This window comes from Oncorhynchus clarkii, chromosome 8 (genome assembly GCF_045791955.1).
Source record: "Oncorhynchus clarkii lewisi isolate Uvic-CL-2024 chromosome 8, UVic_Ocla_1.0, whole genome shotgun sequence".
Lineage (NCBI taxonomy): Eukaryota > Metazoa > Chordata > Actinopteri > Salmoniformes > Salmonidae > Oncorhynchus > Oncorhynchus clarkii.
In genome coordinates this window covers 32,362,676-32,390,252 of record NC_092154.1, presented here as the reverse complement: position 1 = coordinate 32,390,252, position 27,577 = coordinate 32,362,676, and the positions used below count along the sequence as shown (strand labels likewise).

Below are 27,577 nucleotides of genomic sequence, written 5' to 3'. Positions count from 1 at the left end.
ACATGTACATACGCACCAGTGGAGGCTGGTGGGAGGAGCTGTAGGAGGATGGGCTCATTGTAATGGCTGGAATGGAAGAAATGGAAAGGAGACAAACGTGGTTTCCATATGTTTGATACCGTTCCATTAATTCTATTCCAGTCATTACAATGAGCCTGTCCTCCTATAGCTCCTCCCACCAGCCTCCACTGATCTGATATTTACGTACATATACACGCATACGCACGCACCTGTACTCACAAACAAACACACAACCCTCCCAGTAAATTTGATAGTGGGTGGACACTTCTTAATTAAACATCATCTAAAAATCACAGCGTAACATAAAATCACCGAAACGGGATGAGCCCCAAAATCAACGTCAGACAGCAGGTGATGAATGGGAGGGGGCTCTGGTCCGGGTCATCCATCATCTGCCCTGGTTCGCCCAACAGCGCTGACGTGACAGGAACGGTCAAATAACGTTAAGCACACAGGACCCTGTGTTTGGGGGGAGATTATTACTGTCAGAGCTGTAATGGATTAGCTTGGTTGCTTGGTCCGGCGCAGGTTCCAACCAATCTGCTTGTTGGGGTGGTTATTAGCATAACTATCAGAGGTCCAGCCAGGCTGCAGCAGGTTGGTGATTGACAGATGGAGGTGGCCGCCCCGGCAGACATCGAGCCAGGCTCGGGCCAAACAGCCAGTAGCCAATTATATGGGGAGAAACAGGGACATTCATCATTCAGTTAGACACCTGTCCAGACAGCACAAAAGAGAGAGAGCGAGAGGGGGAGAGAGAGAGAGAGAAAGAGAGAGAGAGAGAGGGAGAGGGAGAGGGAGAGGGAGAGAGAGAGAGAGAGAGAAAGAGAGGGGAGCCACAGCCCGCTGCATCCAGGGACTGAGAGGATGCTCATTAGATTGGACTATGGAGAATAAAGGAGGACCAGGGTTCACATTTAGAGCACGCTGCATTGAGACAAGATGGAGAAACCTGGAGAACTTCTCTCTCAAGGTGCAGAGTGAAGGGCAGGGGCTGTGGGGTTGGCAGTAGATTTTGAAGTGAGGACCTTATATGTGGCTTGTGACTATACGTTCTCGTTGTATTATATACATGCATACTGTAATAACCTTTTCACACTGCTGAGCTGAGCTGAGCTGAGCTGAGCCGAGCCGAGCTGTAATGCGCCGATCTGGTTATGCAACCACCGTAGTTGCTGGAACCATGCTGTAAAAGAGAATGTGAAAATAAAATCCGAGCTACCACAGTTCAGGTTGACACAATTGGGTATATTCACACACCCAGTTTATTAGGTACACCACCCCATTCACAAAAAACAGTTCACTCCTACAGACTGTGAGTCACATGGCCTTGGCTTGCTATATAAAGGAGGCAAACAGGCATTGAGGCATTCAGTTACTATTCGCTTGAACGTTAGAATTGGCATAACGAGTGACCTAAGTGACTTTGAGCATGGTTTGATCATCGGTGCCAGGCACGCCAGATCCAGTATCTCAGAAATGTCCGTCCTCCTCTGATTTTTACCCACGATATTGTCTAGTTGGGCACTCGATCACCAACACTGGACAATTGAGGAGTGGAAAAACATTGCCTAGAACCTGAAAGAAAGTTCAGCTTACTTGAGTGGCCTGAGTGGTCTGGGGTTGAGGTCTGTGCAGGCCACTCAAGTAAGCTGAACTTGCTTTCAGGTTCTAGGCAATGTTTTTCCACTCCTCAATTGTCCAGTGTTGGTGATCGAGTGCCCACTGGAGCCGCTTCTTCTTGTTTTTAGCTGATAAGAGTGGAACCCGGTGTGCTTGTCTGCTGCAATAGTCCATCCGTGACAAGGATCGACGAGTTCTGCATTCCGAGATGTTGTTCTGTACACCACGGTTGTAATGCGCCGTTATTTGCCTGTTTGTGGCCCGGCCCAACCCAATAGAGCATCTTTAGGATGTGATGGAACGGGCTGTTCGCAGCAAGAATGTACCGCCGTCCAATCTGCAGCAACTTCGTGATGCCGTCATGGACCAACATCCCTGTGGAAAGTTTCCGACAACTTGTACAATGATCCGAAGAATTCAGGCTGTTCTGTAGGCAAAGGGGGGTCCAACCCGATACTAATAAACTGATTGGTGAGTATATATCTGTAACTACTCCGCCAGACCCCTTGACTTGCTCTAAGATCTGGGGTGTGTCTGTATCTGCGTGGCGTGCAACAACTCCTCCTCAACACCATGCCGTGAGGTCACGCCTCATCAGCCCCTTAGCCCTCGCTCTCTCCACTCCCTCCACTCCCTGATCACAGCCCATAAACCCAGAGCTGCATAACGCCAAAATTAACAAACGCTTGACATTTGCTCCACGTCCAATTACTCAATATCCAAGGCTGAGCACATGTTTAATCAACATTCATATCCCCCAGGGATCCGGAGGCAGCTCTCTGCATCACCACCCCGGCCACATTAGGCCCCTTCCCCTGGGCCACTACCACCACGGCAGCTAGGCTCCACTGTTTACCCTCATCCAAACACACTGGAGACACTGTCATCTTGGAGACAGTCAGCCACAGCCAAATCAAATCTGGGGTTTGGTTTAGGGTTATTGATCTATCCACCTATTACAGTGGGGTCAAACATTCTATCCGAGCCCCCAAAGAGACCCCCATCCCCTGGCCAGCTTCCCCTGTCATGCTCCAGCAGGTCCTGGCCAGACCTACACCCCCCTAGGAGGGTCAAGAGCAGGCTGGACATGGCAGGGGAGTGACAGCAGTGCGGAGGTTGATTTCCCCTCACTGCAGGGAGGAACAGCATGGGGGCATGGGGAGGCATGGAGGACAGATGACTCCACAACATCTGGGATGTACTGGCTCAATGCATGAGAGACTTGCCAATATGCATAGATGGTAATGAGCTCTGTGCTCTGATACTAAACCAGTCAGTGTTGTTGTAACTTGGGATAATAAGTGTCACTGGGATTTTCAGTGAGCTTCAAAAGTACTGGGACAGTGACACATATTTGTTGTTGTTTTGGCTCTGTACTCCACCACTTTGGATTTGAAATGATACAATGACTATGAGGTTAAAGTGTAAACTGTAAGTTTTAATTTGAGGGTATTTTCATTCATATCGGGTGAACTGTTTAGAAATTCCAGCAATTTTTGTAAATAGTCCCACCATTTTATGGGACCAAACGTATAGGGACACTTATTGGTCTATTAAAGTATTGTGTATCAAAAGTTTAGTATTTGGTCCCGAATTCCTAGCACGCAATGATTACATCAAGCTTGTGACTCACTTGTTGGATGCATTTGCTGCTTGTTTTGGTTGTGTTTCAGATTATTTCATGCCTAATAGAAATAAATGGTAAATAATGTCTTGTGTCATTTTGGGGTCACTTTTATTGTAAATAAGAATAGATTATGCTACCATGACTACGCAAACCTTTTCTAACCTCCCCTTTTATTGTAATGGCGAGAGGTTGCATGCACGCACACACACACACACACACACACACACACACACACACACACACACACACACACACACACACACACACACACACACACACACACACACACACACACACACACACACACACACAATCACACAATCACACAATCACACACACACATCAACACACATTGGAATGGGGACATTTTCAAACACATACTCCCTTCCACTGAGCGTGCATTGTATAACAATAGGGAGATCCATGATCAAACAGAGTATTACATCTGTATGTGTGTGCGGTGCAGATATAAGTGGATGTGTCAGCCGGATGATGGATGACTGGGGGAATGTGCTGCATCCCAGCAGCCTGATACAAGCAGCCCAATCCCCCCCCCCCCTCCACATCCATCTGAGCCCCAGCCACAGCCACCTCATCTGTCAGAGAGAAACCATTTTCTGTGCAGCAGTGCATAAAGCTTAAGGTTATTTCATTTCTTCACTGCAAACTGCTGGGATAGAAACAGGGTGATCCTAAAATTCTAAGCTTTCCACACACACACACACACACAGAGAGAGAGAGAGAGAGAGAGAGAGAGAGAGAGAGAGAGAGAGAGAGAGAGAGAGAGAGAGAGAGAGAGAGAGAGAGAGAGAGAGAGAGAGAGAGAGAGAGAGAGAGAGAGAGAGAGAGAGAGAGAGAGAGAAATGAACACAGCTTGGTATACAGATCACAGTTGGCCTTGGTGTAGTGAACGTGGTTTAAAAAAGGTTTGTGCGGGGAAAAAATAATACACATGTTTTTAAAACATATTTTTTTCATTTGCTTTACTCATTGCACGCCTCACATCATCAATATAGGTAGCCTTTAGAGCAGCTATATAGCATCGCTTACACACCACTACATATTTATTTTTCTTCCATTAAATGTTATAGAATTATAGCCTACATTTTTTTGTATTTTTATCCCTCGGCATTGAACGAAACCACAATACAAGCCATGTGATGCCTCAGTGTCCAATATTTACTTGTCATGGTGCATATTGTGAACAGATTTGTGAGGGTTAATGTGAGACGGGTCATGTTTGGGGACTGTGTTTGGCGCAGGACAGCCACACAGAGAAACAAAGACGGGGCCACCGTCGTCATTAATCTTAGTCAGTGGCCACAACGCTGTCGCTGGCCCAATCTGCATAGCCAGGGAGGAGGCCAGTGACAAATGCCACTATTGGACTGGGGCGTCGCATCTCCCTAGCTTCGTCTCCCGTTAATGTCACATCCATCACGGGCCAAGCCGATGTCGGGAGAAATGAGACCGGTCGTGGATATGAATTCATTGGAGGGACAAGCACAAGTTGATATATCTAGGCTTGGAAGTGCCAGAAACAAGTGTCCCTACAGCCTGCATTGGCTTTTGTTCTTGTACAGAAGTTCTGAAGCTGTCTACAGTCTTGGTTGAATTGTAATTTTGATTAATTTTGAATCACGACCTTCGTGATTGTATTATTAATTACAAAATTGTACGATAAGTAAGAGTAATAGCATCTAAAGTGATGGTTACTTTTTTGTGCAAAATTGTATTGCCTCTCCCCTGTATACTGAATGAGGCCATACCTTTGTAATTTATCTGTGGAGCACTGCCACTGCACTGTGACTTACTACTGCCACCTAGTGATGATAATGTGCCGTCATCTATGAGTTAATTACCGGTCTGCGCTATCCTTGGGACGTCCTTACCCGAAACCCCATACCTTAACCCCTACCCTAACCTTAACCTGTACCATAACCCTTACCTAACCCTAACCTTAACCATTACCTTAACCATTTTAAAATTCAACTTCGATGGGTATGGATGTCCCAAGGACCCCGGAGAGCACGGTCCGTTAATTAACCGGCAATAAACACCTAATATGTTCTACATCCCTGGTTATTCTTTTAGGCAAGAGGAACATCTAAAATGTGGGTTTTCTTCAATGAGCTCAAATGTGACATTAAATGTAGAGAACACTCACTCTCACATACCTACGCCCACACACACACACACACACACACACACACACACACACACACACACACACACACACACACACACACACACACACACACACACACACACACACACACACACACACACACACACACACACACACACACACACACACACACACAATATAATAAGCTCACATCAGCAGGCCATGTCAATTAGCATCTACAACCAAGCACACATTGGTTATTATAAGTGGCCTCACTCCAAACTGAACTGTGTTCAAGTCACAGAAACATAAAGTGCACAATCCCTGACATGGCATAGACTGTCAGTCACAGACAAGAATGAAATATGAACGTAATCGACAAGCTTATTCTGTGACAAATGGGAATAATGTGTTTTCATCACACTGTACCAGAGGAGCGTAGGGTTTAGCATCAGAGTCAATCGAGCCCTGCTTGAGGAGATGGTTCAGCAGCCTGACAGCAGCATGATACGGGCACGTCCGAGGGAGCCACTCCTGAGTGATTCAATCAGGCAGCTTGCCCCTCAGCCAAGTGCCAAGATCTGTCCATCCCTGTGTGTTACGCCGATTAGCTGCACATGCATGACGAGGGATGAAAGAATTTGTCATCATTTGCATCATTCCACAGTGATGCGGGCTTAACGGGAAGAGCGATGGGTCCAGGGCTTGTCATGTCCCAGGGGCAGGCTGCAGAGAGAGTGGAACAGGGAGATAAAAACATTTTTTACTGTGAAGAACAAAAATCTCACTTTGAATTTGTAGAAACATTTATCAGATTTAAGGGAAGTAGGCACTTGCCCTCACAATGTTGTTCATCATTGTGGCAATATAAAAAAAAGGTTTAAATTGGATAGGACAATTGTCAAATATCCTACTGTTTGAATATACTCAGGATACTGTATGTCAGGCTGAAATCATCAGCGAAATATAAAGCTATGTTGTAACATGATCCCTCATAAAAGGATAAGGTGACTTGATGTTTAAATGGCAATTCCTGCTAAATTAATTTCCCCAGAATGACAATTAGAGAGGTAATTGGATCCCTCATTAGCCATTGGGTTGAGGCTATTCCAAATACAGAATGGCACAAATACAATCTATTAAAACACACATTATCTCACCACCCCTTTACTGTTAAACGCCCTGAGGACTCTGAAGGGTTTTTGACTCCTCACATAATCTTTGCTTTCTCTTGTCTATGCAATCATTCTGACTGATTTTACTTCCAGCTCATTGCAGGTGTTCCAAAATGATTTACAGTCCTTTTGACCTATTTAACTGTGGGGATAAATGTTTTCTCAGAGGAACTGAGTGGTTAGACTTTATTGCTACTGTTTTGAATATCTATTGGGAAAATGGTAGCCTGGGTGCCAGTCTGTTTCTGCTCTCTTGACAAACATTTAGCTTGACACTGACAATGGAGTAGGCAAAAGCACAAACAGATCTTGGACCAGGCTAGGAAAATGGTGCATGCTTCACCCAAGAAACAACTGCCAACTTTTGAAGAAAGCTTGGAGTGAGATTTGCTATGTGAATTCCATTGCCCCATGGCACAGTCCCAAGATGAGGGACAGAGGTTCCTTCCCAGGAAGATTTTTATAAGGGCACATGGCGAGACCCAGATGCAGACACAGAAGGCAGATGGTTAGGGTCCAATATGTTTATTAGCAATCCAAAAGGTGTAGGCAAGAGAATGGTCGTGGACAGGCAAAAGGTCAAAACCAGTTCAGAGTTTCAGAGGTACAGAATGGCAGGCAGGCTTGAGGTCAGGGCAGGCAGAATGGTCAGGCAGATGAGAATGGAGTCCAGAAAAACAGGAAAATGTCAAAACCAGGAGGACTAGTAAAAGAGAATAGAAAATCAGGAGCACGGGGAAAACACGCAGGTTGACAAACTGGCACAGAGAGACAGGAAACACAGGGATAAATACACCAAGGAAAATAAGCGACACCTGGAGGGGGTGGAGACAATCACAAGGGCAGGTGAAACAGATCAGGGCAGGACAGTACCCCCCCCCCCTCTCTAGGGACGTACCTGGCTGACCAGGGTGTCGGCGGTGAAAATCGCAGATGAGGGCCGGGTCCAGGATTTCTTTAGTCAGAACCCAGCATCTCTCCTCCGGGCCATAGCCCTCCCAGTCAGCTTGCCCCGTGGTCGAAACCTCAGGAGGCGTCTCACCGTATACGCTAGCCGGCCAACGATGACACGGGGGGAGGGACGGCCCTAGAAGACAGAGGACAGTGAGACAAGGGTTTAATCCTGGAAACATGAAACGTAGGGTGAACACAGAGGGTACGGGGCAACAGCAGACGGACAGCAGTGGGACTAATGACTCTGAAAATGGGGAAAGGACCAATGAAACAGGGGGAAAGTTTTGAGTAGACAGCCATAACCTCTGCCCGACGCGATAGCGAGGAGCCAGAGTCTGGTGGCGGTCCACTTGTCGACGATACCTGGAGGTGGTATTGAGAAGATCCGCCCTAGCTCTTTTCCAGGTACACCGACAGCGGCGGACGAACATCTGGACTGAAGGTACGTTGACCACAACTTCTTGCTCTGGGAAGAGCGGGGGCTGATATTCCATGGAGCATTCAACAGGGGATAGTCCAGTAGCCAAGCAAGGGAGAGTGTTCCTGGCCTATTCCACCCAGACCAGTTGCTGACTCCAGGTGATGGGGTTACTGGCAACCAGACACCAGAGTGCCGTCTCCATATCTTGATTGGCTCGCTTCGACTGGCCATTAGATTGGGGATGAAACCCAGAGGACAGGCTGGCTGACGACCCAATAAGAGTGCAGAACGCCTTCCAGAATTGGGACGAGAACTGAGGACCCCGGTTCGAGACAACGTCAACCGGGAGTCCATGGATACGGAAGACATGCTGCACCATAAGCTGGGCCGTCTCCTTCGCTCAAGGTAACTTAGGAAGAGGGATAAAATGGGCGGCCTTGGAGAATCTGTCTACCACCGTCAGAATGATGGTGTTGCCATCTGACAGAGGAAGCCCAGTGACGAAATCCAGAGAAATATGGGACCAGGGGCGATGAGGGACAGGAAGTGGCTGTAGGAGGCCAGATGGAGCTTGCCGCGGAGTCTTGCTTTGCGCACATAGCATGCATGCGGCGACGAAGGCCGAGACATCAGGAAACATGGTAGCCCACCAGAAGCGTTGACGGAGGAAAGCCAGAGAACGACGAGTACCAGGATGACAGGTAAGCCTGGAGGAGTGAGCCCATTCCAGGACCTTAGACTGGACTACATCAGGCACAGACGGTTAGCTGCCCCCCACCCCCCACCCCCCCCACCCCCCACCCCCCAGTTTGAAAGCTTATTTCCTGCAATTCTACATATTTTGACGTGGCTTAGGCCTATGACCAGGGTGGACATGTAGATTTATTCAGGGTGCTTTGAACATTAAATGAACACTCAAAATTCGACGTTTTCGTTACTTTGAGATTTTGGGGGATTTGACATTAAAAGTATGCTAATACTTTTTTACACCTATTTTTTAGGTGGTTTGAAACTTCATTCAGACAGTAATGAAGTTAGATCGGGAGACAGGCAAATGACAGAAACAGTTGCAAGGTGGGAAGCTGGGATTTATCCCTGTTCTCATGCAGAAAGTTGTATGTGACACGTGTTGGAGACTGCTATCACTACACCAATCAGGTTTTTATATTAATGTTGTTTGATTTATTGCAGTATCCTTGTGCATAGACTGCTTTCGAGGTAACGGCACGAACATTTTGTAATTTGGGTGAATTATCTCTTTAAAATAGGGCTGGAAGAAAATCTTGCTTGTTCCTCTTATACAGTAAGTATAAGTTCCTCTTATACTCCCTCTTATACATGTTCCTCTTATACAGTGGCTTGCAAAAGTATTCACCCCCGTTGGCATTTTTCCGATTTTGTTGCCTAACAAACTGGATTTGGGGGGGGTTTATGTGACTAAATACTTATTTTCCACCATCATTTGCAAATAAATTCATAAAAAATCCTACAATGTGATTTTCTGGATTTTTTTTCTCATTTTGTCTGTCATAGTTGAAGTGTACCTATGATGAAAATTACAGGCCTCTCTCATCTTTTTAAGTGGGAGAACTTGCATAATTTGTGGCTGACTAAATACTTTTTTGCCCCACTGTATATACAGTATGTTGAAGAGGGTGGGGCTTAAGCTGCATCCCTGTCTCACTCCCGACACTGTGGAAAGAAATTTGTGTTTTAAACGCACACTTGTTGTTTGTGTACATAGAATTTATAATGTTGTATGTTTTTCCCCCAACACCACTTTCCAACTATTTGTATAGCTGACCCTCATGCCAAATTGAGTTCGAAAGCTTTTTTTAAATCAACATAGCATGAAAAGACTTTGCCTTTGTTTTGGTTTGTTTGTTTGTCAATTAGGGTGTGCAGGGTGAATACATGGTCTGTTGTATCGTAATTTGGTAAAAAGCCAATTTGGCATTTGCTCAGTACATTGTTTTTGCTGAGGAAATGTACAAGTCTACTGTTAATGATAATGCAGAATTTTTTCCCAAGTTTGCTGTTGACACAAGTTATTGGGGTCAAATTTGTCTCCACCTTTGTGGATTCAGGTCCTTGGTTCAGTGGGTTCTGGTTGTCTTTAATAGTTGATTCTTAGATTTGTATTTGATCATGTATATGTTTTTGCTGATTGTTCTTTGTGAGCCTAAAAGATTGGAGAAGTGGTTTATCCATACATATCTGTTGTGAATAGATAACTCTTTGTGTTGTTGTTTGTTTAGAGTCCCAGAAGTGGTTAGATTCTATGGATTCTTCAAATACATTGAGCTGATTTCTGACGTGCTGTTCCTTCTTTTTCCATAGTGTATTTCTGTATTGTTTTAGTGATTTGCCACAGTGAAGCCGTAGGCTCAGGTTTTCTGGGTCTCTATGTTTTTGTTGTCTGCTTTAATTTATAATTTTTTTGATAGAGAAGCTGAGCGATCAAATATACTGTTTAGGTTTTCTAATGCAATGTTTACACCTTCACTATTACTGTGAAACATTTTGTCCAGGAAGTTGTCTAGAAGGGATTGAATTTGTTGTTGCCTAATTGTTTTTAGGTAGATATCCACATTACTCTCCTTCCATCTATAGCATTTCTTAATATTATTCAGCTCCTTTGGCTTCGATGCCTCATGATTGAGCAAAGATCTTTTCAAGTAGAGTGTTATTTTGCTGTGATCATTTAGGGGTGTCAGTGGACTGACTGTGAACGCTTTATGAGACTCTGGGTTGAGGTCAGTGATAAAGTAGTCTACAGTACAGTCATGGCCAAAAGTTTTGAGAATAACACAAATATACATTTTGCTGCCTCAGTCTGCTGCCTCAGTGTCTTTAGATATTTTTGTCAGGTGTTACTATGGAAAACTGAAGTATAACTACAAGCATTTCATAAGTGTCAAAGGCTTTTATTGACCATTACATGAAGTTGATGTAAAGAGTCAATATTTGCAGTGTTGACCCTTCTTTTTCAAGACCTCTGCAATACACCCTGGCATGCTGTCAATTAACTTCTGGGCCACATCCTGACTGATGGCAGCCCATTCTTGCATAGTCAATGCTTGGAGTTTGTCAGAATTTGTGGGTTTTTGTTTGTCCACCCGCCTCTTGAGGGTTGACCACAAGTTCCCAATGGGATTAAGGTCTGGGGAGTTTCCTGGCCATGGACCCAAAATATCGATGTTTTGTTCCCCAAGCCACTTAGTTATCACTTTTGCCTTATGGCAAGGTGCTCCATCATGCTGGAAAAGGCATTGTTCATCACCAAACTGTTCCTGGGTGGTTGGGAGAAGATGCTCTCTGAGAATGTGTTGGTACCATTCTTTATTCATGGCTGTGTTCTCAGGCAAAATTGTGAGCCCACTCCCTTGGCTGAGAAGCAACCCCACACATGAATGATCTCAGGATGCTTTACTGTTGGCATGACACAGGACTGACAAGCTTTTTTCCGGATGCCCCAAACAATCGGAAAGGAGATTCATCAGAGAAAATGACTTTACCCCAGTCCTCAGCAGTCCAATCCCTGTACCTTTTGCAGAATATCAGTCTGTCCCTGATGTTTTTCCTGGAGAGAAGTGGCTTCTTTGCTGCCCTTCTTGACACCAGGCCATCATCCAAAAGTCTTCGCCTCACTGTGCGTGCAGATGCACTCACCCCTGCCTGCTGCCATTCCAAGCTTTGTACTGGTGGTGCCCCGATCCCACAGCTGAATCAACTTTAGGAGACGGTCCTGGCGCTTGCTGGACTTTCTTGGGTGCCCTGAAGCCTTCTTCACAACAGTTGAACCGCTCTCCTTGAAGTTCTTGATGATCCGATAAATGGTTGATTTAGGTGCAATCTTACTGGCAGCAATATCCTTTCCTGTGAAGCACTTTTTGTGCAAAGCAATGATGACGGTACGTGTTTCCTTGCAGGTAACCATGGTTGACAGAGGAAGAACAATAATTCCAAGCACCACCCTCTTTTTGAAGCTTCCAGTCTGTTATTTGAACTCAATCAGCATGACAGAGTGATCTCCAGCCTTGTCCTCGTCAACACTCACACCTGTGTTAACGAGAGAATCACTGACATGATGTCAGCTGGTCCTTTTGTGGCATGGCTGAAATGCAGTGGAAAATTTGGGGGGGGGGGGATTCAGTTCATTTGCATGGCAAAGAGGGACTTGCAATTAATTGCAATTCGTCTGATCACTCTTCATAACATTCTGGAGTACATGCAAATTGCCATCATACAAACTGAGGCAACAGACTTTGGGAAAATTCATATTTGTGTCATTCTCAAAACCTTTGGCCACAACTGTACTACTGCCAAGAGATGAGCTATATGTGTACCTACCATAGGAGTCCCCTCGAAGCCTACCATTGACTATGTACATACCCAGTGTCCGACAGAGCTGCAGGAGTTGTGACCTGTATTTGTTGGTTATGTTGTCGTAGTTGTGTTTAGGGGGCATATGGGGGAGGGAATGTCGTCGCCTCCAGATAGGTGTTTGTCCCCTTGTGTGCTGAGGGTGTCAGGTTATTGTCCAGTTCTGGCATTTACTGTAGGTCGCCACAGACTAGTACATGTCCTTGGGCCTGGAAATTGTGGATCTCCCCCTCTAGTATGGAGAAGATGTCATCGTTAAAATATGGGGATTCTATTGGGGGATATAGGTAGCATACCAGAGGACATTTTTCTCTGTTGAGATAATTTCTTTATTAATTTCTAGCCAGATGTAAAATGTTACTGTTTTGACTCATTTAATAGTGGGTCAGGTCTGCTCTATACCAAATTAGCATACCCCCCTGAGTCTCTTCCCTGTTTCACACCTGGTAGTTTGGTGGATGGGACTACCAGTTTTCTGTAAGCTAGAAGGCAACCAGTGGTTCCGTCTCCTTTATACCATGTTTCTTGTAGGATGACAATGTCTGAATTTCCAATTTCTTTGATGAAGTCTGGGTTACTGGTCTTTAGGCCAAAGGCAGATGACCTCAGACCTTGTATATTCCAGGATGAGATAGTTATCCATTCCACTTGCTTTGGCATTGTAAACATATGTTTCCCATGACAATAAAGCCCCTCAAATTGAACTTGAAATTGAATATAAGAGGTGTGCCATGATAGCATGAGAAGAGGGTCAAATGGTGTGTCTTATGGCCAATGCGTGAGAGTTGGCAGCTCTGTTTTGTTGCAAATATTACACATAAAACTGCCTTCCCGTGCCGCTCTTTTACAGTTTATAAATTAAGTTTACATTGTTCTCTGTCCATTCAGCGCCACTCTTGAGGGGCGTTTCATTAAAACATGCATCCAATCCCCTTGATCCCGTTCATAATTAGACCAATCATATGCTTCAATGTGCCGTGGTTCACAGCGCTATGGCCAGGGTTGCCATGTCCGTATTTTCACAAATATTTGGCTACTTTGAAAACGATATCGCAGGTGAAAATGTATTGGTTATGGGGTTTTGGGCTATTTCTAATTTACACCGCCGCCACCATGGAATATCTCTTAATTATATATATTTCACTGTGACGTGCTGTTGTCTGTAAGGCAGTGAGTTCGGCTGTTACCTGAGTGAGTGTCAGAGGTGGGGAGGTGCAGGTGAGGTGTGTGTTGAGAAAGCGCTACAGTTATTAGCTGAGTCACGTGAGCAGAGGAGAGCGTGTAGCACACGCGCACGTCATGGCAACTTTGTAGCAGTTGTAGGTAGGCTATATAGATTGTTTTATGGAAATACCTATTTCCTACTATTTCTCCATAAAACACATTAACACGCTGCACATCAAGAAAGAATGGAGACAAAGCACAGGAAAACGACTTTGGGCGCACTACATAAAATCGCTGATGGGTTTATTTATTTTACTAGGCATGTCAGTTAAGAACAAATTCTTATTTACAATGACGGCCTACCCCTGCCAAAGACGAACGACGCTGGGCCAATTGACTCCCAATCACAGCCGGTTAGAATACTGCCTGAAATCGAACCAGGATCTGTAGTGACACCTTTAGCATTGCGATGCAGTGCCTTAGACCGCTGCACCACTCGGGGGTGTGTTTAAACTACATTCTAATGTTGACTGCGTGGTTCTTTTTATGGGTAAACGTACTCAATACATGTGAAGAATGATACAGTTGCCTCTGTTGGACATCAAGTAGACTATTAATTTATATGCTATTGTAGGCTACCATTTCATAAATAAATAAATAAATATGTCGAAATGACGGTATTACCGGAGTCATTGCAAATCAATGTGCCACTTGTGTAGCCTACCTGGAGCTTGCAAAGCAATTTAATAAATAGTCTAGTTTATTGTTGTTGTAGCCTTGTGTTATTATGTAATTATTAATGGAAATGTTTAGTTACTTGAAGTAGAAGTAATCAAAGCTCTATCGCAATTGCAGATCAGTTATTAGAGCGCATTAGTTTGAAGGTTAAAGTAGTCAGATTAGGCTTTATATTTGTATATTTTAGTGATAATGCCCGAGAAGCCGGTGTTTGGAGGATATATTGGCATGGGTGTTGTTATCCCCGAGACGAAGTCGTGTTTAAATTAACATTGGCTTTTGACAAGCATGTTCAGTTAATATGCATATGATTGATCTTTAATTCAGTGATTGAAATTATGACCCCATCCTTAGTTGCCTATTCCAGCAGGCTATTGGGAAACACAAGCACTTACCTCACAATCGCCTCGCTATTCATGTTGAATACATTCGTCTGTTAATTTCAACTAAGCAAGCTGCTAAATCGTTCAGTTTACATCTTGTTTACATATTGTCTAGGCTACTGTAGACTATCTGAAATGAGATGTAGGCCTATAAGGGGCTATAAACTACCTGCCTTTATCTAAAAAAAACATGGCAAAATTGAATTACAATCATAAACCCAGTTTTTAGTCTGTACCTGTTGAAATGACAAGTCAATCACGCATATGGGCCATTTATAACGGGTTGTAGTCTTAACATATGACACAATTGCAAGAAAATAGCCTAAAATTCGTTTTTTTTAAGTTCGTCCATGTGTTTCTCCCTCAGAGATTTCGAGATCCTCTGTCCAACTTTCATCACTCAAACTCTCTTGTCGGATTTATCTATTGTTATGCACATGCGCAAAATGGATTTATTTACTATTATAAATCTGGTTTAAACCCTGAATGCTGATTGGCTGAAAGCCTTGGTATATCAGACCATATACCATGAGTATAACAAACATTTTTTTTTTTTACTGTGGTGATTATACTGAACAAAAATATAAACACAACATGCAACAATTTCAACGATTTTACTGAGTTACAGTTCATATAAGGAAATCAGTCAATTTAAATTAATTCATTAGGCCATAATATATGGATTTCACATGACTGGGCAGGGGCGCAGCCATAGGTGGGTCTGGGAGGGCATAGGCCCACCCACTCGGGAGCCAGGCCCAACCAATCAGAATGAGTATTTCCCCACAAAAGGGCTTTACTACAAACAGAAATACTCCTCAATTTCATCAGCTGTCTGGTCTCAGACGATCCCGCAGGTGAAGAAGCCCAATCTGAAGTTCTTGGGCTGGTGTGGTTACACATGGTCTGCGGTGGTGAGGCCGGTTGGAGGTACTGCCAAATTCTCTAAAATGACATTGGAGGCAGCTTAAGTTAGAGAAATTGCACGCTCCTTCAAAACTTGAGATATCTGTGGCATTGTGTTGTGTGACAAAACTGCACATTTTAGAGTGGCCTTTCATTGTCCTCAGCACAAGGTGCACCTGTGTAATGATCATACTGTTTAATCAGCTTCTTGATATGCCACACCTGTCAGGTGGATATGGATTATCTTGGCAGAGGAGAAAAATGCTCACTAACAGGGATGTAAATACATTTGTACACAAAATTTGAGAGAAATAAGCTTTTTCTGCACATGGACAATTTCTGGGATCTTCAGGGTATTTGAAGAGGTTGAGGCACTTCTGACACCATTTTATGACAGTACTGCACAGCAGAGCACTAGCAAATGATTCAGCGACAACATTTTTGAGATCAATTTAGTGATACCCGAGCCCTGTCCATACACGGGACCAACACTTTACATGTTGCGTTCAGTATATGTTGGTAACCAGCTTATAATAGCAATAATAGCACCCTGGAGTTTGTGGTATATGGCCAATATACCACTGCTAAAGGCTATATCCAGGCACTCTGCATTACATCAAGAATAAGAACAGTCCTTAGCTGTGGTATATTGGCCAATTACCATACACCCTTGTGCCTTATTGCTCAATCATAGTAGTCAAACGAGTTAAATCAACATCCATTGATGGAAAATTACCTGGCGAGTGTAATAAGGGCAAATTGTCTTTGCTCTTGTGACATATTGAAATTCCTTTATTTTGTCATGTCCCAGCTCACAGTAATTATTAATTTGAGGAAAACCAAGGCAGAGGGACTGTCTCATTTTGTGTATCCCTCATTATCGTTATGTGTAAATCCAGCTACTTGTAAAAGAGATTAATAAGGCCTTTCTTGACTTCATCTGGAAAAATAAGTCTCACAAACTAAAAAAATATGTTCTTCTAACAAAAGAGCTGAAGGCGGCCTAGAAGTGTTGGATTTTGTTGACATAAATAACACTTTTAAGATAAACTGGTTGAAAAAATATTTGATTAATATTGATTCAATATGGTATTTCATTCCAAATAATGTGTTTAATAAATTGGGAGGTGTTCAATTTTTACTGAAATTTAATTATATTCCTGAAAGATTACCTGCTAAATTGGCTAGGTTTTACCAAGAAGCTTTAATGGCCTAGAAAATATGTTTCCTGCACAATTATTCTTCACATAAAGCACTTTTGTGGAATAATTCAGACATAACTGTAAGGAATAAGTCCTTGTTCTACCCCAGCTGGCATGAGAGGAATATTGACTTTGTTTTTGATATTTTCGACAACAAGGGTAATATTCTCACATATGAACAATTTATAACATTGAAAGAGTTTCCATTACCTTTCAGAGAGTTTAGCCGTTCCCAGTGGTCTAACTACACTTATGAAAACTCATCTTAATTTTGGGAATGATCACAAAGTTTATCCAGAACTCAGATTGGAAGGCGTGGTCTTACTTGAGCAATCTTGTTGTAATAAATATATAAGACAAATTCTTCATTCACAAAACCAACTTACACCAAGAGGAAAGTTTTTCTGGAACATGCTTATTCCTGGCATTGTCTGGAAAAATGCATGGTTAAGGCCTTACAAATACTGTATACCAAACAAAGTTCAGGAAGTGCACTTCAAAATTTTACTTAAGATATATCCATGTAATTCTATGATATCCAAAGTTGTGGCTATTGATGATATCTGCGTTTTCTGTGAAAAAAGAAGGTGAGAATCTGACTCACTTGTTCTTTGAATAAAAATTTGCGTCAGAATTTTGTGAAAACCTTGCGAAATACTTATTTACCATTATGAACACTGCCTATGTTTTTGACATTAAATATATAATATGTTAATATTGCAATGATAACAAGACCACTGAAATGATTGTTATTTTTTTTATTCTTGTTGCCAAATACTTTATACACAAACAAAAATTCCAAAATTCTTTACCAAAATTACACATTCTTTTGATTGAATTTAACTATCTTATTAAAACATTAACCCTGGTGAACAATAACAAGAATAACATTTTCCTAAATCATTACATTAAGATTTTTTTCAGAGTGATTACAATTGCAGTTTACAATTTTGTTTTTTTATTTAATTTATCTTTTTGTTTGTTTTTTTCCAGTATTTTCTCATTAATACCTGCGTTCTGTTTTGTATGATGTAAGAATGTAAATGGTTGATCTGTCTTTTTTTAATTTTTTTTATATAAAAAATAATAAAATAATAATAGTAATAATAATTTGAGGAAAACCGAATTTAGCTTCTAACGTCATTGCAAGTTACTACGATATTCCTTCTTATTTGGCTTGATAACGTTACGGGAAAAGGGTTTATTGTATAATTTGTGTTACGTTTTTCTTTTTTGCCTAATTAGTATGCCTTTTGTGCGGGTTTTGAGTGGTCAATGGATATTAACTTTACCTGGCAACCCTGGCTGTAGCAAAACAGGACAATGATCGTGAAGTTAAATTTCGGACGAAATTTCAAAACGATTTGGAGCACAGTTGAAAAATTTACGCGCTGACTATACAATGGACTAATTAGAAAAATAAAAGAAGTACTTTTACTTGAAATAAGTACTTGAAATATAAGAGGTGTGCAGTGAGAGCGTGAGAAGAGGGTGAAATGTGTGTGTCTCACGGCCAATGCGTGAGAGTTGTCAGCTCTGACCCATTGTCACTGTGAATTTTCAGGAGTAAATCAGATTAGGCTACTGAATATTTTATTGTGCTGCCTCAACAGAAAAAAAAACTTGGGGACAGTCACTGTCTGTCTTTCTGAGTTAAAACTGTCCTTTTTGAGCGATGTGGTCGAGAGTGTTTAAAGCCTTCCTGTTAGGTTGTTCTTCTTTTGTTTATATTGTATTATATAAAATATTTTTTTAATTTCATCAAATAAAATAGCGTGTTACTTTTGTCATTTGTAAAATAAAAATATCTAAAATCAAATCGAACCCATAGCCTACCCCAATTATTGCACACAATCGGATTAATCAGATAATCTGATCACATTTAAATGTTCAAAGAATTGCATTCTGCAGTAGCTAAAACGACGGGAACAAATAATGGCGAATACGTTTCCGCCCGTGCACTTATCATGGACGGTAGTTAAAGGCTTGTTTGGGGGAAGGTGGAAGTGTTAGCTTATATAGCAAGCTAATTCTTTGTTTATTAAAAATAATAACGGTATTTATTACTTAATTATTAGTTCGTTAGACGTGATTTAGCAATTTATAAAGGTTGCCATATGGTGAGTTGGCAGAAATGAGTCGAATCAATGAATTGTGTTTCATACATGTTTTAGTAGCTAGCTAAACTAATGTTAGCTGTTTCAAAAGCAACCAGCCTCCCATGTTGGGATTCCCTAAGAGCAGGTTCCTACTAGAGGGAGTACAGCTACGACCGGAAATTACTTTTCCGTAGGTTAGTATAATTTACTCAGCAGGTTAGGATAATTAACGTGGCAGATTAGGAGATTTAGGTTAAGGTTAGGAAAAGGCTTGTGTTAGCTAAAATGTTCTCCTATCCTGCAAGTAAAAGTCACTTCCGGTCGTACCTGTATCGAAGTGGGATGATTTTAGGGAATCTCGCCTCACATGGCTAGCGAATGTTTAAAATTGTTTTCTATTCGATATAATGTATTGCATATAAAGGTAGCCCGTGTTGGCAATGTAGTTTACAAATACTATAATATTTTACAATATTTGTAAATGACTAAATTATTTGTTCACTACAGATGTTGTCCTCCCATATTGGCAGCTGGGCTGTACAACAGAGGAACTAGAAGGATAACATCCTACGAGTGGAAATAATACTATATTGTTAGTGGACACAATGCTAGCCAGGCATCATGGAACACAGGAGGCCTTTGGCGTTATGGAGAAGACGCCACAAAGCAAGAATTATCAGTGTGTCACATGCTTGAAATGCTTTTCTGCTCCATCCAAACTACAGAGGCACATCCTTTCGCACACAGGACAAAGACCATTTGTGTGTCACCTCTGTGAAAAGGCATTTAGGCAACCAGCACACCTGAAACTCCATATTAACACACACCTTTATCCAAAACATATTGAACGGAAGAACATTGTAAAGTCTAGCTTTCATCCAAGTGGATATGAAATTGACCCTCCTATAAAGATAGATAACTCAAATGCATGTTTGCAGACAGGCTCCATGGACACATTTGGTGCAGAGGGCACATTGGAGGTGGGCATCAGTCCAACTGCACCTGTCGACAGAGTTGAGGAAAAATCTCTCTGTTCCTCTCGCTGCACCGCTGAACTCAATCGCCTACACTCTGTGGTCGAGAGGTTTGAGAAGCAGCACATAAAAGACGAGGCAACGAGGAACCACGATGACTGGAGTGAACCTGAGAAACAGACACTGCATGAGGATAGATCCTCCAGAGATGAAACAGTGGCCAAACATACAAAAATAATTGAGAATTCAAACTCTCATAAATGCCCTGAGTGCTTTAAGTGCTTCAGCGCCCCGTCCAAATTAAAGAGGCACTGCCTGATTCACACAGGCCAGAAACCATTTCAGTGCTACCTATGCCGACGTGCTTTTAGGCAGCTGGCCCATCTAAAGGTACACTACAGCATTCACTCTGGGGTCGCCAAGTCGCGGAACTCTTCACTACCACGACAAAGTCTCATATCTATTTCCCAACCCCAGCGGTCAAAAACCTGGACAAGGAACTATCCATGTATCATGTGTGGAAGGAGATTTAAACAGAAGAGGCATTTGATAGTCCACCAACAAACTCATAAAGTTTCAGAGACTGCTGTGCACCCTCGTAAGTTAAATAATACAAGTCAACTTTATTATCCTTTTTTTTTTTTTTTTTTTACTTGGCATAAGGCATATGTTTTCTCCATTTGGAATATGATTTCATAGGAAGTCAAAAGTCAAAAGTCAAAAATGTCAAAATTTGGTAAAAAACTTCACACATCCTTAAAAAAGTGCTTTCTGGACCGTTTTTCAAAATTCTTTCAATTTTTGTGTCAATTACACATGTATAAGAACTTTATCAACATACTTTAGTCATACTTTATTATCATTTTTTTTTTTTTTTTTTTACTTGTGCATAAGGCATATGTTTTCTCCATTTGGAATATGATTTCATAGGAAGTCAAAAGTCAAAAGTCAAAAATGTCAAAATTTGGTAAAAAACTTCACACATCCTTAAAAAAGTGCTTTCTGGACCGTTTTTCAAAATTCTTTCAATTTTTGTGTCAATTACACATGTATAAGAACTTTATCGACATACTTTAGTCATACTTTATTATCATTATTATTATTTTTTTTTTACTTGTGCATAAGGAATATGATTTGTCCATTTGCAATATGATTTCATAGGAAGTCAAAAGTCAAAGTCCAAAGTCAATTTTTTGGGGGGCCAAAATTGACTGAACTGATGAACTCGGGACGGCCGGGCAGTGATAGTTGTTCATTTCCATCACTCGTTGTGTTGATTTCATCATGTCCATTTGAATCATGTCCACTATAGAATCATATTGCAAATGCGCGTGCAACTGGTAACCGGGAAAAAAAAATGATGATTTCATTATGTCCATTTGTTTATGTTTCCTTACTTTTTCAAAGTCACTGTGCATTTGCAATATGTTTCAATGGGCAGGTACCATCACGAATTTGTCATGCTCAAAATTTTTTAGATGTATTTTTTTTTGTTTCTTACTTTTTCAAAGTCACTGTGCATTTGCAATATGTTTTAATGGGCAGTACCATCACGAATTTGTCATGCTCAAAATTCAAGCTTTACTTTGCTCAAACTATACCTTTGTCATCTTGTGATCTAAAATATGCAACTGGTTACCCAAAAAATGTGTTGATGTTTTTTTGTTTATGTTTCCTTACTTTTTCAAAGTCACTGTGCATTTGCAATATGTTTCAATGGGCAGGTACCATCACGAATTTGTCATGCTCAAAAATTTTTAGATGTATTTTTTTTTGTTTCTTACTTTTTCAAAGTCACTGTGCATTTGCAATATGTTTTAATGGGCAGGTACCATCACGAATTTGTCATGCTCAAAATTCAAGCTTTACTTTGCTCAAACTATACCTTTGTCATCTTGTGATCTAAAATATGCAACTGGTTACCCAAAAAATGTGTTGATGTTTTTTTGTTTATGTTTCCTTACTTTTTCAAAGTCACTGTGCATTTGCAATATGTTTCAATGGGCAGGTACCATCACGAATTTGTCATGCTCAAAATTTTTTAGATGTATTTTTTTTTGTTTCTTACTTTTTCAAAGTCACTGTGCATTTGCAATATGTTTTAATGGGCAGGTACCATCACGAATTTGTCATGCTCAAAATTCAAGCTTTACTTTGCTCAAACTATACCTTTGTCATCTTGTGATCTAAAATATGCAACTGGTTACCCAAAAAATGTGTTGATGTTTTTTTGTTTATGTTTCCTTACTTTTTCAAAGTCACTGTGCATTTGCAATATGTTTCAATGGGCAGGTACCATCACGAATTTGTCATGCTCAAAATTTTTTAGATGTATTTTTTTTTGTTTCTTACTTTTTCAAAGTCACTGTGCATTTGCAATATGTTTTAATGGGCAGGTACCATCACGAATTTGTCATGCTCAAAATTCAAGCTTTACTTTGCTCAAACTATACCTTTGTCATCTTGTGATCTAAAATATGCAACTGGTTACCCAAAAAATGTGTTGATGTTTTTTTGTTTATGTTTCCTTACTTTTTCAAAGTCACTGTGCATTTGCAATATGTTTCAATGGGCAGGTACCATCACGAATTTGTCATGCTCAAAATTTTTTAGATGTATTTTTTTTTGTTTCTTACTTTTTCAAAGTCACTGTGCATTTGCAATATGTTTTTTCACTATAGAATCATATTGCAAATGCACGTGCATCTGGTCACCCCCCCAAAAAAATGTTTGATTTTTTTTGTTTATGTTTCCTTACTTTTTCAAAGTCACTGTGCATTTGCAATATGTTTTTTCACTATAGAATCATATTGCAAATGCACGTGCAACTGGTCACCTAAAAATCAAAATAAAATGTTTATGTTTCCTTACTTTTTCAAAGTCACTGTGCATTTGCAATATGTTTTTTCACTATAGAATCATATTGCAAATGCACGTGCATCTGGTCACCCCCCCAAAAAAATGTTAGATTTTTTTTGTTTATGTTTCCTTACTTTTTCAAAGTCACTGTGCATTTGCAATATGTTTTTTCACTATAGAATCATATTGCAAATGCACGTGCAACTGGTCACCTAAAAATCAAAATAAAATGTTTATGTTTCCTTACTTTTTCAAAGTCTAAGGCCTACCTTCCCCCTCAAACTAATTGTGCTTCCAAAGTATATTTCCAAAACTTTAAAAGTTCTATAACGTACAACACAGAGCTGAATGGTAAGAGACAACTAGATGTAGTTGAAGGTTTATACAACTTATCAGAAATATTGCATGATGGTGCAAAACATGCATCACAGGAGCACATTGACCTCACTCGCTCCTCAGACAACAGAAACAAGTTGCTTGTGTCTAATCGCACAGACCATACACATACAAGCACGCCTAAGGTAAGGGGAAATCAGTGCATGATATGCCTGAAGAAGTTTGACTATCCCTCCAAACTCTCCCGACATCTGTTGGTCCACATGGGCATTAAGCCTTTCAGATGCACCGTCTGTAGTAAGTCCTTCAGGCAGCTCTGCCATCTACAGACTCACATGAAGGCCCACCACATAAAAAGTGACAATTTTTCGAAAAGAGTAGAAGATACCCCCGACCAACCAGGGGATATTATATTAAAGAACAAGCCTGTTTCTGCGGTGAAGAGAAATCAAAGTGAACATTTAGACCAAGTTTCTCAACCTCGGGAAGCAAGCAGAGGCCTCAATGAAGTTGATTGTTTCCTAAGCCAGTATGTTTTACCTGTCAGGCCTACCTTCAGTCATTGCTCCACTGACAGTCTCTCCAACTATGGTGCTCAACAACCTGCATGGAACCCCAGTGAGAAGCTGCTACCTGGACTGGACACTGACACAGACAGGAAGTCTTCAGCAGAGCCAGTATCTCTCAGACAAGGACATGAGACAGACTACAAGAAGACCAGTGATGTATTTGACAGCACACCGACACACCATTCACTAATAGGCAAATCTAAACAAAGGAGTTGCATCTTACAAAATAAACCCACAATCCATGGCAGAGGGCGCTATTGTTGCCCAGTTTGTTCAAAGCGCTTTGGCGCTCCATCCAAGCTACAGCGGCATTCCCTGGTTCACACAGGACAAAGGTCCTATCAGTGCCCCACTTGTCCCAAAACGTTTAGACAAAAAGCTCATCTGAAGGTGCACCAGTCTGTTCATGAACAAGGGAAAGAGGCTCAACCCTCTATTAGTCATAATCAGTCTTTATCAAGACTGAAAAGGACCCCATGTTCAAATGGAAAGGACGTAGTCTTCCGTAATAGAAGTGAAAATACTTTATCGAGTGGCAGTGGTCTCTCTGCTGTCCCTCTAGCTCAGTTCAACTGCCCCCCAACAAACGGCGTCGACAGCCAAACACTGCTTCCTGTTGCATCTAGGAAATCAGGGGTGTGCCAGTGCATGGCCTGTCTGAAGAAGTTTGACTATCCTTCTAAACTCTCCCGACATCTATTAGTCCACATGGGCATCAAGCCTTTCAGATGTACCGTCTGTAGTAAGTCCTTCAGACAACTCTGCCATCTACAGTCTCACGCGAAGGTCCACTATAATAAGGCCACACTGCATGGGGATGAACAACAGAGGAACATCAACTTGGCTCAACTGGACATTATTCCCCTAGAGGATGGGACTGTTTCGGAGGGACACATCTTTGCAGCAGGTCTTCATCAAGATGAGCCAGGCCCAAGTCAAGGTTTTGGAAATTACAGACAAAATGGTCATGGTGGTGAATCATACAATCACTTCTGTTTAACAGAAAGCGCAAACCAATCAACAGAAATCCACAGAAAGCATGAACCAACCCCTGAACAGTCAGAAGACGTGAAAAGCATGAAGTCCGACAATAACTGGAATATTGCTGAGGAGAAACACGTGGAAAAGTTTCCCTCGCATGAATATTATGGGCAGCAAAACCACCCCCAGCTTCCTAACTGGTTAAGCCCGTATCCATATCACCAAGAAACCACCAAAAACAAACAGGCACATCCTATTGCTAACCAACATGTTCCGTATCTGGAGGATAATTCACAATACGGTGCTAAAAAGGAGGACGGGTTAGAGGGTGGCCTTAGGTCAGAGTTGAATGTTCCATATAAGTCAGAACCTCCCAACGACCTTCACGTCTGCGCAGGCTGTAGTCAGTGTTTTACCACCAAGAGGAAACTGAATCACCACAGGTGTTCTCCGAGACATTTAGAGAAAGAGAGACAGGCGAGCTCCTATCAGTGCGCCATCTGTTTCAAAAGCTTCGAGGCTCCCTCGAAATTGAAAAGACACGATGTTATCCACACAGGCCAGAGGCCATTTCAGTGTACACTGTGTGGAAAGGCTTTCACCCAGGCAGGCCATTTAAAGACACACCTGCAAATCCACAGGTAAAAGACTTGGGACCGTCATCTACTGTTTAAAGACTAATAACAGATCTCCACACACTCACATGTTACTTTGGCTACTTACCTTGCCATGCTCCTCTATTCTCCAACATGAGCTTTTTGGATTGCAGAATATGTTCATCCGGATAAAAAAGTAAATATTTTTGTGTGTTTCTTTTTGTGTCTTCTATTATAGATGGCGTTATATGGTTCACTGAGTTTGTACTAATGTAATTATGTGTGGTGTATTAGTTGATGCTAACAATCTGCCTATCGCATCGCATACTGGTATTCACAGTGCCCTCAGAATGTATTCATAACCCTTGACTTATTACAACATTTGTTGATACAGCCTGAATTCAACATTGATAAAAAATAAAATAAATCCGAACCCATGTGATTCAGGCCGCAACACAACTAAATGTGGGGAAAAAGTCAAGGGGTGTGAATACTTTCCGAAGGCACTGTATTTGTAAATAACTTATTAATATGTAAGTACAACAGCAGTCAGTTCTTCTGTTTCACACACATGAAGTATACACTAATAAAAATGTCTTCAATGCAATACTCTGGCTGGCCATATCATTATGTTGCTATTTGGTTATAGCTGGAAAATATTTAATTTGGCACTGAGGGTAGGTATGGTTTATTCTCAGATGACAGGATCGATGCCATCTGATCACACTTACTTGGCAGGTCATTTCATTATGGTTTCGCAGTACCACTCCTTCACACAAGATGGCGTCATGTCTCTGTTTTGGTTAGTTGAGATGCACTTTGAGGAGAAGGAGCATCTGACTTCTGATAAACGGTGTAATGTGGAGACGTGTCAGTGTGGGAATAAACTAGTTTTAACATGGTACACGAAATCCCGAGTTAGGTTTTAATGTGAATTATTGCTGTTTTGATCACTTGTAGGATTATCAATTAGAATGCAATTTTCTGTTTGCCATTTTCGATAACACATCTTACATCTTACATATTTATAAATGTGTACTCACTGGAAGCTTTTGAACTGTCTTTAAACCTGATGTAGAGGTTATCTTTAACTGGGTTTCCATGTTGTGACAAGATAAAAAGCTTATTGACCTGTTAGGGATTTGCAGAGTATGGATTAAAGGGATTATTTTTTCTCTTAAAACCATTCAAGATTTCAAACGGTTTCTTTAAGAATTTCACAAGATTTTATGTGATGTGAATCAATGATAGCAGTTTTGTCCAAGCTTGTTAGAGCAGTTCATTTGTGTAGATACATCCATATCGCTTGTGGGTGAGTTGTTTGCACTCCCTGCCATCACGCTATGGGGATGTGGGAAGGGATTGGGAGAGGGGTTAATTTAGGTCATTATGGGTATCTAAATTAAAATCTCCCTAAATTAAACATTTTGGTCTTTACTGAGGCACCCGAAAGTAAAATTCCAATTCAAGTAATGGAGGTCAGATATTTTTGGAGTTCCCTGTCCACGTAAAAATATCTCAAAATACCTCAATATAGGCTCAATTGACCAACGGCAAAAAAAAACGGAGGATGCTACGCTGAACCATGGATTTACCCTCACACAACTGGTTTTTTGTTTGTTTCTGAAACACACAGTTGTACATTAAACGCATCTTCCTACTACTCAGAATGTTATCAGAGTCCTCAGAACCTCGTTTGAGAGGTCATGTTGTGATTACCGCGCTGTGGAATAATCTCTGACATGCTTCTGGTGTATGGAGACATGGGATCTAATCCTAGCAGTAAAAATCCCTCTTAGATTAGATAGCCTTATAGTAGACCGAGAGCATCAACCCTATGGAGAGACCTGTTAGGATTGGATAGATAATCGTGATTTATATCACTTTTACAGTGCTATTTATTACATAAAGGACCTAAAAGCGCTGTAAATCAACAACAAAAAAAGCTATAAAATGACATTTAAAAAACGTAATTAGGCTCATCATCATGAGTAGATGGACAGTCAAGAGACTGAAGGTCGAGAAAGTTCACGGTGGATCTTTATGGAGAGAAAGAGTTTACTAAATGGAGAGCGGTAAGGATAGATTTACACTGTACAAAAGCAACCAGAAGGTTGCTGGATCGAATCTCTTGAGCTGATAAGGTAAAAATCTGTCTTTCTGAGCAAGGCAATTAACCCACTGTGCCAAAGACATGGACGTTGATTAAGGCAGCTCCCCGCACCTCTCTGATTCAGAGGGGTTGGGTTAAATGCAGAAGACACATTTCAGTTGAATACATTCCGTTGGACAACTAACTAGGTGTCCCTCTTTCCATGACATACTGACCAGGTGAAAGCTATGATCACTTGTTCAATTGACTTCAATCGGGGAGGGGACGGGTGAAATATATTTTCAGAGGGTGAATGGTTAAGACAAACAATATTCTAAGTGCC

At 41.4% G+C, this 27,577-nt stretch overlaps 2 protein-coding genes across 2 annotated transcripts; both read left to right on the top strand.

Moving 5' to 3' along the window:
• Nucleotides 1-18,729: 18,729 nt before the first annotated feature.
• LOC139415291 (oocyte zinc finger protein XlCOF28-like) lies at nt 18,730-25,749 on the top strand. The gene is made up of 3 exons (XM_071163311.1): nt 18,730-18,848; nt 19,335-20,417; nt 22,918-25,749. The coding sequence occupies exons 2-3, from the start codon at nt 19,433-19,435 to the stop codon at nt 22,920-22,922; spliced, it is 990 nt and encodes a 329-aa protein (XP_071019412.1). The 5' UTR covers nt 18,730-18,848; nt 19,335-19,432; the 3' UTR covers nt 22,923-25,749.
• LOC139415290 (oocyte zinc finger protein XlCOF28-like) lies at nt 22,926-25,191 on the top strand. Its single transcript, XM_071163310.1, has one exon. The coding sequence runs from the start codon at nt 23,200-23,202 to the stop codon at nt 25,189-25,191; it is 1,992 nt and encodes a 663-aa protein (XP_071019411.1). The 5' UTR covers nt 22,926-23,199.
• Nucleotides 25,750-27,577: the final 1,828 nt, after the last annotated feature.